Here is a 12,810-nt window from a genome sequence, read left to right as displayed (position 1 = left end):
GAACTCGACAATTCAAACACAAAAGCACGGGTGCACCACACCACAGTACACAATTCAAATGGAGCAATTATAAGTCCAAATCCAGAAAATAACGAATGGAAGGTTCCTCATTTTGATCTCTTTATTCCAGTACGTGGTATGGAAAACGTTAATGTCAGCCAAAAGCCAACAAAAGAGCATGACAACTACAGAGTGAAAAGAAGAGGCATCGCAGCACTGGTTGATGGGCTCTATTAATTGCTGTTCCATTTCATAATTGATTTGAGGAACTTCACCAGATACAATGGGTTTATTCATCCTTTTGATTGAATAAATTTAACATAAAAGTAATCACACAGGTCAATAAATATAGGACGTAACCTTGAATCACCAGAATGGAGTTTGAAAGGGAACTTTATGGGCTCTTTGGATTTCCTAGTCAAATCCCATTACTACCAATTCAGAAATACACAACAGGGTTGATTGACTACAAATGTTTTCACATATCTTTCATTTGCTTCTTCCCTGGTTGCAATGATACAGAGATAAGGCTTTCATTGACAATTTTCAAAGTCCTCTGGTTTGTTCAGAATATTGTCTGCTTGGTTCTGCACTGTCTTATTCACTCAGAAATTAGTGGTAGCTAACTGCTCCATGTATCCAAGCCTTGACTCAAACTTCTCAGATCTGTTAAACATGCTAGTTATATGCTAATTATAATGGCGACAGAGCCCTCAAGTTGGCTGCTTGCAGTTGTAATAACTTGAAAAGTAGCATTCACTTTTTTCTTCAAGCTTGGGCAGAAGATTAAAAATAGCTACAGAGTGGGACTTTTGCTACCAATATGTAAGATAATTGCAGCAGAGTCCCATTGCACAGACTCATGAGTTGCGCTTTGCAAAGCTTGTAATGTCGTTATAAATAATTTGTGAATTATCACACAATTACTGGATAGTGAGTATTGATTTGTGATGACCACTAAACCCCACTCAAGCCAGAGAACTTCTGTAACCTTCTTGCATGGCCAGCTTCAGCTCGGGGTGCATGCACTGCGAATCACTACAGGCAGAGCTAAACTCTCCTAAGACCTATCAAGCCTTGTGTAAGTCACCCATACGGTAGGAGACTGCCACCATGACGCCATGCTGTGCAAATGGAAGATAACGGTTGAGATGTGTGTTGCTCACTATCTATTCTTGGCAATCACTGACCTTCTCAAAGCAAGCAATACCATGACATTCATATTGTTTTGTATTCCCCATGTATCCTTTAATTTATATCAACCTTATTTCTGCTCTATTGCTCAGAGGCCGCGTGTCCTTTCCTATTCTTTACCCAGTCACCACCTCCCATCCATACTATTCACCTCTACTTACCCTTAATTTATCCAGACCTTATCCTTTTCCCTCTTCACCTAATTTTATCAATCACTGGTTGATTGCAGGATCACCTCTCACCCTTATGGGTGAGTTACATAGTGCTTACCCGTCTTTGTTCATGTCAGCCACTGCCACAGCATGACCAAAATATGATGCCACCTGCAAGAATACAGGACACAAGCACAAGAGATTGTAGTATCATAAAAAGAAAAAAACATCAACACATTTTAAGAAGTACTTCATACATGAATTTTATTTCACCTCACGAATTTGCTGCGTGAGCTCATTTCTATAACACTAATCACTCAGGAAAACCATGGTGGATCAGAACAAACAAGCAATGTCAGATATCGCTCCAAAACATTGAATAAGAAGTCGATAAGCAAGCTAATATGAATCCAAGAGACTGTAAAGTCGAAGTATGATATCCAGGGATGTATGACGTTACAACGCATACTTTTACAACGCCTACCTTTACATCGCAAGTTTTACAACGCATACCTTTACAACACATAGTGCTTTTAGGCACTGGATAGTGAATAGTTTAATTTACTATTCCAACTCCAGTCCCCGTGGATAGTAGGGAAGGTGTTGGATAGTACATTAAACCTATTCCCTATCCTAGAGCGCCCCCCAGCGCAATGCGTTGTAATAGTTTGCGTTGTAAATGTTGCGTCGTAAAGGCACTGCGTGGTAAAAGTTGCGTTGTAAAGGATGTTTACCGATATCCAGGCTGCAATCAATTAACGAAAAAAATAACAAGGCACATTAACCTCAAAAAGATATAAATTACACAGAAAACAATAAAATGCAAGACAAAACCTAAAACTAAAATATGAATGGAAGCAAACATGTCTGAAACCTAAACTAAATATTTAGATCACAAAGTGATACCAGTGCACCCATTTTCATTCAGATATCTCAAGAACAAAACATATCAGAGGTTTTGAAAGGTATCCGACTGGATATTGTTGATAACTATGAATTAGTGCCTCACTTTGTCAGACCTCATTCGGGGGCCACGTGCAAGCAAGGGGTTACTGGACCTGAGTTGTGGGGACTGGGGTTATTTGCCTCAGACATCCCAGGGTCCACCCTACTCTGGCTCTGCAAACCGAGCCAAGTTTGGTGCAACCTCTTAAGCGCTTGTCTCATAGTGGTAGTGATGGCGAGTGCAGGGGTACGCAAACTCAGAACTTGCGTTTTCACTCACTACCACTTATGGGAGGAGATACACCCTTCACAGAACAGTGGGGCCGCCATCTGAGGTCCTCCCGCATGAACACATATAGAGTAGCAGGGGCCCAACAGATATTGGGCAGGTCTCTCTCGACTTCTAAACTTCTTGTGGGTCAAATACTGATGCATTGTAGGTGGGCCAAACCAGCTGTGCGGGGATCAGAGCTGCACGGTAGACAGCCTCGCGAGCACTTCTTGATCAGAGCGGCGAGGACCGCTGTGGTGGCACTTCTTGATCACGGTGGGAAGGACCTCTGCCGGCACTTGATGGAGCGAGATTCAGAAATGTATTAATTTCAGCTCGTGAAGTTACACTTCCATAATTAAATAATAATATTAATAATGTGTGCAGTGAGAAAACTAACCAACTTAGATTAAAAGTTGCATTTCCATAAACACGCGGGACACTAATTTGTGTGCTCATAAATGTGCATTATGTTGCATCTGCATGTGTGTGAAAATAATGAATTAATCTTGTCTATTGTCAAAGTCAAAACTAAATGTGGCTGTTTATTAATGGCATGTGCTTATTTTTGTGGGCTCATGTTTTGTTCTCCTGTCTTAAATGTAGCACGAACTTGTTTGTTGCTTTGTTTTGCTTTTGCTAGGTAAAATAGATTAATGGGTTAATGATTAGCAAAGGTGGGTGGGTAACAGAACGAACTTTATTTCTTACATTAATTATTCTTTTGTGTTTGTTTATATACTAGTTAACGTGAAAGTGGTCTGGGGCCTAGTGCATTTGCAGTTGGCAAAAGTTCTGCGCGATGAAAGCAAGAGTCCAGCATGGAGAAGTTTTCTGCAAAGGTTTTTTTACACGGAAAGAAAAATAAACGTGATGAGCTGACTGTTCTTTTAGTCAGCGTGGCCAAGGCCAGGAACCGGCAGAAAAGTGTGACAAGCTAAGGAAGTCGTGAACATTTTATACAATTGTTGCGAACTGAAGGAAGCTCCATGACTCGAAAGCAAAGGACAATGGACTCTAAGAAAGAGACGGATCTGAGGTTCTGAAGAATGTGATGACATGATGGCCTGTCACTTGACAGCCAATTGGAACTTAGATCGCGCACAATTTATATTATTTTTCTTAGATTACGTTAGTCAGAAAGGTATAAAAACTCACCCCCTGGTAGGGAGGCTGCTGCTTGCTGTTCTTCAGATGGACGTGTCGTGCTGTTGGACTTTTCTTGGAGCACGTAAGAGATTCTTTAGGGCCTAAAAGACTTTTTCCCTTATTCTTTAATAGAGCTAGTATAGCTAGGGACTTAGGGCCAGATGTAGGTAGGCTATTACCGATCGGAATCGGCCGAAAATACCGATTTCCGTCCGTTTCCGATCGGTAGTGAGCGTTCGATATGTAGGTGACCAAAAATAGGCTGATTCGGTAATTATACCGATCGGTATAATTACCGAGCAGTAAAATACCGATAATTGAATGTTACCTATCGGTAATGTTACCTATCGGTAATGTTACCTATCGGTAATGTCACCGATCGGTAATGTTACCTATCGGTAATGTTACCTATCGGTAATGTCACCGATCGGTAAAGTTACCGATCGGAAATGTTACCGATCGGTAATGTCACAGATCGGTATTGTTACCGATCGGAAATGTTACAGATCGGTAAATAAAAGTAGGTAAAATTGAAAATCGAGATGTAGGGAGGCCCAGAAATACCGATTTTGCCTCAAAATCGGTATTTGAGAGTCGGAATTTACCATGGATTCAAATCAGGTGGTAACCAGGTGCAGCCTATAAAAAAGGACCCAAAATGCAATTCAGTTTGCACAATGGCGGCATTCTATGTAATAGCAAGACGTCTACGGCTACGGGAGGAAGGAGAGAGGGAATGGCTGAGACAGGAGCAGGTCTACAGGCAGAGGGTCACCCTGTTGATGCTGACAGAGGAGGAGATAGTACAAAGGTACAGGTTGGCTCCAGTAACCATCATGGAGCTCATCAGGGACCTTAAACCACTGTTGGAGCACCCCACCCCAAGGGCACATGCAATACCAGCACATGTGCAGGTGCTGTGCAGCCTCCACCTGCTGGCGTCAGGGAGCTACCAGAGCGTGGTTGCTGTGGCGGGAGGGGTGACCCAGAGCAGCCTCTCAAGGTTCTTCCACAGATTCCTTGACGCCATGTTGCACAGGATGGAGCATTATATTTCATTTCCATCCACCCATGCTGAACTGGTACAAACAAAATCAGACTTTTACCAGATGGCAAGATTTCCCCATATCATCGGATGCATTGATGGGACACACATCCCCATTTGTCCCCCTGCTGCCACCGAATACATTTACCGCAATAGGAAGTCAAGCCACACCATCAACGTCCAGGTGATTTGCAATGCAAAGTACGTTATCACAGACCTTGTAGCTAAATTCCCTGGAAGTACACATGACTCCTATATATTTCAGAACAGCGGCATCTATGAACGGCTGTCAGCAGGGGAATTTGGCGAAGGATACCTCCTAGGTAAGACAGAGTCTGCGACAGCATTCACACATATTGCAGTGAGACTTACAAGTATACATGTGACTAATGTACTCCCATTTCCCTTTTAGGAGACAGTGCATATGCCCTACGTTCTTTTATTCTCACTCCCTACCTCAACCCCTCCACACCCAGCCAAAGGAGGTATAACCGGGCACATAAAAGTACAAGGAATGTGGTTGAACGGACATTTGGCATCTGGAAGAGCCGATTTAGATGCCTTCACAAGAGTGGAGGCGCAAGGCAGTATACCCCCACAACATGCTGCAAAATCATAGCTGCCTGTGCCATGTTGCACAACTTGGCTGTCAAAAAGGGTACAGAGGTGGAGTTGGAGGAGTACGAGGACCATGGTGACGACAATGCCGTGCCTGACATACAACCTGCTGGAGTCACAACACCAAGTGATGGGAGATACAGGCGTGAGGAAATAACAGCCAACTATTTCTGAGTAAGTAATGACACACAGACAGGTTGTGAATGGAAGTAAAGTATTTATCTGTTGGCACGAACTCACAGCACTTAGGTGCAACAAATTAACATGTACAAAGGTGGGGACAACATGTCCAGGGTTACTTCACCCAAACTTTTAAAGTCACTTTCTCTGCCGCTTCCCAGACACACTGGGAGTATCCCCACTGCCTTCCTCCAGGCTTGAAGGCTCAGCTGTGCGCCTCCGGCCCCTACGAGCAGGCACCACAGCACTACCCAAGCTGCTGCGGCTACTACTGTCCTCCCCTTCAGCCACATCCAGGGCAGGATTGTGAGCAGCATTACTGATCATCATTGCCTCTAGGGCACTGGTTATTTTGGCTATGCCCCTTGTGACCTCTGCTGTATTTTGTGTTAGGCTTTCCTGCATATTGTTTCCTCTCCTGCATAGCTGTGCAGTGGCAGTGGCAAGGCGATTCAGCGCCCTGTTGGTAGCGCGGGTGTCCCTGCGCCTTGTATTCTCTATGTGGTCCATCTTATCGCACAGCTGCGTGATAGCAGACGTAATACCAGCAACTAGGTTGTCATTTGATTTTACCATGTCCCTGCTGCAATTGGCTATATCAGTAATGCCCTTCCCCATCTCTCCTACAGTTTGATTGAGAGCACGGAATTGCCGGTGGCAGGCCTGGATGGATCTCCCCTGCATGCGCTGGATGCGCACCATGCTTCCCTCCAGCCCCCGGAAGACAGTGCCTTCTCCAGTGCCTCCTGCAGTGCTGTGCATGCGGCGACGTCTGTGCATGGTGTCTTCATCAGTGTTTGCCTGCAGTGCAGCATGAGGCATAGGTGGAGTTTGCTCAGCCTGATCTAATGCTGCCTCCATCAAGGGCAGTGTGGCCACGAGTCGCCTCCTGGCTGGTGGTGTTGCAGGTGCAGCCTGTTGCATTACTGGGGAAGTCTCCGGTGAGAATACCAATGCAGGTGATTGTGACAGGTGTGGGGAGTGTGGAAGCTCGGGGGTGAGGCCTGTCTCCTCCTCCTGTGCAATGCCACTTGTGTCCTCCTCATCTTGCGATGGTTGCACATGGCTTGGCCCTGCCTCCTCTCTCTCCTCCCTCGCTGCTGCAGTCCCTGGTGTCGATGTGCCTTGCTTGGCTGATGGTGCCCCTAGGTGTAAATAAGCGTATGTACATTGATTGTTACTGTGTCACACTGACTATAAATAAATCTTTACACATTTAACTTTCATGATTCTGCAATACTTTCACTGCCTTGCTGATGTCTGTTCAGTTATACATGGTCTAATATTAGCAGACTACATTTCCCATTATGCATTGCTCCTGTATAGTGCTAGCAGTACTGGACTGGGCTTGGCCTGTGCTCAGAGGTTTAAGGGATGCTGCTTGGTATGGGGTGTTGTGCTGCGCATGCATCTTACCTTTTGATTTGGCTCGGGCTGAGCTGTCCACTGCTCCCAGTCCCGCCACACTCTCTGGCTCGATGGTAGACGCCACCAACTCCTCCAGCTCAGTCAGGGGGGGTGCAGGATTCCTGCCTCCTCCAGTGACACCAGCCTGTTTATGCAGCTCTGCAAGCTTCCTCTTGGTTTGGCTCCTGAGGTCATAGAATCTTTTCTTTAAATCCTCCATGCTCCTGCTGGTGACTCCCACTGCATTTACCCTTTCCACTATGTGCAGCCACAGCTTTCGCTTAGCTGACTCAGCCATGGTGAGGGAGAGCTTCCCAAATAGTTGGGTGTGCACCTTGACCACCTCCTCAACTAGGAGTTCAAGCTCAGTGTTGCTGAACTTAATTTTTCTCTTTCTCTCACTGCTGCTTGACATTATTCCTGGGTTTTAAACACAAACAACTCTCCCCCTGCTCCTCTCTCTGTGTGCTCTGCTCTGCCTGTCTCCAGAACTTTCTAATGAGTTGCACCTGGCTGGGCAGGCACTTCCTGGGAGGAAGGGGGAGGGTGGTTGCACCTGATTGGCTGTTGTGTTCAGTTTCACTTTTGTTTGCTGCACGTTTGTTTGTAATACCGATCGGTATTTACCGATCGGTATTACCGATCGGTATTTGCCGATCGGTATTACAGATCGGTATTTCCAATGCATTCCTATGGGACTTTTGGCCCATAGGAATGCATTGGAAATACCGATCTGTAATACCGATCGGCAAATACCGATCGGTAATACCGATCGGTAAATACAGATCACCCGTTACCGATTTTTACCGATTCGGTATATTTTTCCGATTTTTTACCTACATATCATTTTCCGATTTTTAAATACCGAATCTGTAAAAATCGGTAAAATTCGGTATTTAAAAATCGGTAAAATGGATTTACCTACATCTGGCCCCTAGAGTTTAGATGATGCCAAACTGTTTTTCTATTTTGAATATACTTTTTCCATGCTTGAAACTGTCATTACCGTTTTGCTAAAAGCCTTTTAAAAATGCTTAAATAAAAAGATTCTAATACACTTTCTTTGATTAAATAGTTAATAAATATTTTCTTTGAAAACAAGCTGGTCTTGTTATTTCATGTATTTAGGTTACTATTAGCAGATCTTTCGCCACAGTGGCTTAATTAATTCGTAGGGTTTGTTAAGGTGTGATGAAATTATTTTACTGTAGTTGTATATAAATGTATATATTTGGTGAATAGGTTAATTAAGTCACATGATTCAGTTGCTCAGAATATGTCATGTTAGTTTATGGGCCTTGTGAATGAATTATAATTAATGGTGAGAATTGTGGAGTTGGGTATCATAGCTTATGGCATATTTTCCATAGGGCCGCTGGATCAATTAACTGGTAGCAGAGGATGGTTGCTATGGTAACCATCATGTTACATGGTAATGACATAGGATCTAAGTCTAACATATGTTGAAGTTTTGTTACTCCTTATATGTAGTCAAAAGGTTTTGTACCTGCAGTGTGAAAAATCCTAGTTGTACCGGTACAGAGAGGTGTGACATGAGTGGAGTTACACAGTGCATTTGATCTGTTTCCGAATAGTGTATTATTTTATATCACAAGTGTTGTGGCCGTACAACACATATTAGGGATAGGTGTGCAAGATAGAATGTATGTATAGTAAGGATTGTCTATGAAATTTTGGCTTTGAGAATAGGGACAGAGAGCCCGTTCTAAAACTCACTGCGAAAAGAATAATAGAATATATTCGAGCTTGAGTGAAGGGTAAGATAACGTCGTTTATTTTGCTGGCGATTCTGGATTTCTGTGGCTGGTTAAAGTCCTGCCAGGTTTTCACGTATGTGTAGTTAGGGTAACTTTCCGTTTGAAAGTGCGTAAATGATTTTGTAATTCTGTTCGAGTCAAACTTTGAACTGCTACTTTATGTGCATTCAAAGGGAACCGAGATCGTTATTACCTGTTTGAAGGGTAGAGTAAAAGTTTACTTTATCGACGAATGATTATTCTGTGAGAATAGCGTCGTCTATTCTACGCAAAAGAATACTTGCATGTCAGTAAAAACTGTCACTTTATTTTAGAGAAACAGACAAATGGTTTGTTCTTTTTGTCGTAATTAATTGAGTTTCATTGAAAAAGCGTTCTTAAAATGGCGCTGTGAAAAGTTTTTGTGAAGGAGGGGTGAGCTCACAGTGAGACGTGAGAAGCTGCAGCGGCTGTGTACGTCACACGGTACGCGCTATGATTGGTTAACATACGTCACAGCTAGCGCACTGGTTGGTTCACGTGACTCTGACAAACTGAAAGCTGATTGGTTCTTGGTAAAAGCAGTAATTCTATTGGTTGAGCAGGGTAGTGACGTGGCTCAAACCTGATTGGCTTGTTAGTGTGTTTCGCGCACGGATTGGCTGGTTTAGCGGAACATCCAGAAAACATTTACGATCATTGTAAATTGAACAAATTTGATTAAAACATGAGTTATTTTTACAAGAAAGTAGAGAAAAAGCTTACGTTGTTTCAGAGATTTAAAATTTTTATTTCACCCGATAAGAAAATTGAGACGCGAGGTGGAAAATTACTACATAAATACAAAACACCTGCAGCGTATATGGAAGGTGAATATGGTTATCATACTTGCCTATGGTTTGACGTTTGGAAGCATTATACTAAGGATGCCGGTGTTTTAATTTGGCCAGAAGATGGTTCATTTAACATGAGAATTTTGAAAAACTTGAGAGAAAGAATGACCGCTCTTGTTCCAAAGCCTAGACCAACACAATTTGAAGCATTAGTTGAATGGGAGGATGAGATGTTTCAACTCCAGAAGGAAGCAAATGGTTTAATAAGACCTCCTAAAACACCGAGAAACGCATGAAGATAGGATGCGTCAGTGGAGACAGGCAGACATGTGTGATGGTCTTTATATAATAAGAGAAATGATTACTGAAATACCAGGTCAAAAGAATACTGAAAAGAAAAATAATGTTGTTACAGAAAGTGAAAGAGAAGACCCAGTTCTAGAAGAAATCTATATGACAAATAAAAAACAGACTTCTTTAAAACCAGATTGTACATGGTCTACCCCGTTGGTTTCTCCAGGAACCACACCTAGTGCACCTCCATTAAATGAAGAATCATCCAGATTGTACCCGAATAATTCTGAATCTTTTAGAATCCCTGAAAGGTTAGAATGAAGGACAAATTCAAGTGTTTATAATGAGAATAGAAATTTTTCTGAAACTTCAATGGGAAGGGAAGTTCCTAGAAATTCATTGGGAATTGGCAGAAATGAGGAAGCTGTAGGTCCTTCAGATTATTTACGATCAAAAGAAGAATTAATTCGACAAATAACTAAGGGCATGGAAGCAGTGACAGTTCCAGTAACGATTGGTCCTGTTCAACCTGTTTTTGATCAAGGAGAAATTAAACAACCAGGTTTAATAATTCCATTAAATACAGAAATTCAAAAAGTAGCTGAAAATGTTTATTCAGAATTAACTAAAATTCATTGAGAAAAAACAAAAATGCCTGATTTAACTTTTAATCAAGATTCATTAAACAGAACACCAATGGGTGCAGAATCAGATGTTGAATCACTGGAGAAAACAGAGTTCACTTCAAAACTTGATGTGGCAAAATTAAAAGCAGATTTGGAAGAGTTAATAATTGGCACAATTGGTCCTGACAGTTTGAAGTATTATCGAGATGATGAACTCTTGTTTATCAGCAAAAGTATTCAGTGGAAAACTAAGAATAAATATGATCAGTTGGAGGAATTGGCTGCAGAGTTGGAAATTGATTTAAGTAGGCAGAAACATTTGGGAAAACATTACAGATTAGATTTTACTGAGAAGGACATTGGGAATTTCAATACAATGGGAACAATTATGCATATAAAAGAACTGATTGTGTACATCAAAAAGTTAGGTGACTTGAGTAAATGGAGGGTGAAGTGGATAAAAAAGAAGGAAGATGAAAGGCTAGAGAAACTAGCTAAACAGTTTCCAATGAGAGAAATTGCGGGTGGTGGTTATGTTCATGTTCCATGGTCAAGACAGGACATTCTGCTATTCACAAATGATTTCCCTCGGCTGAGAGAGAAGCCTGTGGAATGGTATCGACAAGTAGACAGATTCATTAAGGTTTCGAAAGTTCTGTGGATTGATCTTGATGGATTTTTTGACATTGTTGTCCCATCAGATCTTTGGACAGAATGTTCAGAGCGGCGAGGACCGCTGTGGTGGCACTTCTTGATCACGGTGGGAAGGACCTCTGCCGGCACTCTTCTTAGCCACATCGGCTAGGTCAGCAACAGCAGCACTTCTTTACACAGTGGTGAGGCAGTCTGCGGTCATATTTCTTGCAAATGTTTTTTTAATATTTAAGGAAGTAATATGTGATTGTAATTTAATAAATAATGTAGTTTCATATATTCAGTGGCAGAATTGTCTTTTTGCATAGTTTCAATTGAAGTCAGTTCTTAACATGCCCAGGGAAATGTTATTGTTATTCTTGTCTTTGTTGTAACCCTGTCCCATTGGCTTTTGAGGGGACTCTTTCTTTGGTATCTCACCATTGAGGACATTTTGTGCTATACAGCATAACTAGTGAATTTCAGGGGGCTTTTTCAGTGCTGTATTCAGTGAACTATAAGTGACCTTTTCCTGTGTGGTATTTTTCAGTGAATTTCATGGGTGTTCTTTCTAAGGTATATTGCCTTAACAAGTCATGTGCCTTGCACACAACCACCTTCAGCAGTTAGTTGCAGGGCTCACCTGACTTTGCATTGGGCTTAATTTGCTAGCTGCCAAATTTCATGCAAAGTTGTGAGTGAATAAACTTTATTGCTCGTCCATTTAACTTTGCCACCAACGGATCTGTTCAAAACATGACATAACCAATAGTCAATTAAACGTCTGCCAAATATAGTATGGCTTCATCAAACGGTGCTACATATATTAGCACCCGTCTTGAAATATGAAACTGTTCAAGAATAGGCAAACAAGCCATGTCTCTGGCAAATTTCGTGCAGATCTATTAAACGGTGCCAATTTTATTAGTGAATCAAAAATGTTTTGACAATCCCTCTTTAACTCCCCAACTCCATCATTGAATCCACACAAAATCTGAAACACCTTTAGATTCATCGAACAGTGCTAAAGTTATGAGAATTTTAAAATGGTATTGCCCCTCCCTTTAATACTGCCCCCCTTGATTGATTGGCACAAAACTTTTTAATTAAAAATCAAACCTTCCAAACTTCTGTCAAATTTTGTGCAGATGCTATTAGCAATTAAACACTCCCCCCTTTTTAAATGCCCCCTCCTTGGTGCATCTAAACAAGCATAAACTTCGTAAATGATGGTTAAACGTGCTCTCTCTGCTAAATGTCATGCAGATACCTCAAAAAGTACCAAAGTTATTATTGAATCAAAAATATTTTTGCCGCACCTTTCACTAATGTTACATCCCCCTCCCCCACTCCCCATTGGATGCACAAAACTTGACACTACAGTAGAATACGAAAACCTTCCTAGTGTTGCCAATTTGTGCGCATATTCATCACAAGTGGCAAATGTATTAGCAAATGAACACTTTTTGCCTCACCTTTTAACCGGGGGTCAACCTTTATTGGAATACCCAAATTCAAAAATAGTAATCTAAAGGTACAAAGCATGCATATTAGTCAATCTGGCAATGTTATAGGCATAATAAGAAACAATTGATGGACGGAATGCTGGACAATGAAAACATTCAACCCAGTCACAAGGATCTGGGTTTAATCCATCATTCTTTTGCTCACCACACCACCCCAGTGTGGATCCAGCCATATGCAAA

General features: G+C 41.9%; 1 protein-coding gene across 3 annotated transcripts in view; it reads right to left on the bottom strand.

Annotated features, from left to right (window-relative positions):
* Positions 1-12,810, bottom strand: part of ITGA2B (integrin subunit alpha 2b) — a 298,569-nt gene that overhangs the window by 150,213 nt on the left and 135,546 nt on the right. For all 3 annotated transcript variants that reach the window (XM_078645167.1, XM_078645165.1, XM_078645166.1), the window contains one exon: positions 1,465-1,517. In XM_078645167.1, coding sequence (XP_078501293.1) covers positions 1,465-1,517 — 53 coding nt within the window. The remainder of the gene's footprint in view (positions 1-1,464; positions 1,518-12,810) is intronic.

This window comes from Lissotriton helveticus, chromosome 5_1, assembly GCF_964261635.1.
Source record: "Lissotriton helveticus chromosome 5_1, aLisHel1.1, whole genome shotgun sequence".
Lineage (NCBI taxonomy): Eukaryota > Metazoa > Chordata > Amphibia > Caudata > Salamandridae > Lissotriton > Lissotriton helveticus.
Note: the sequence above shows the minus strand (reverse complement) of the source record. Positions and strands in the feature narration are given on the sequence as shown.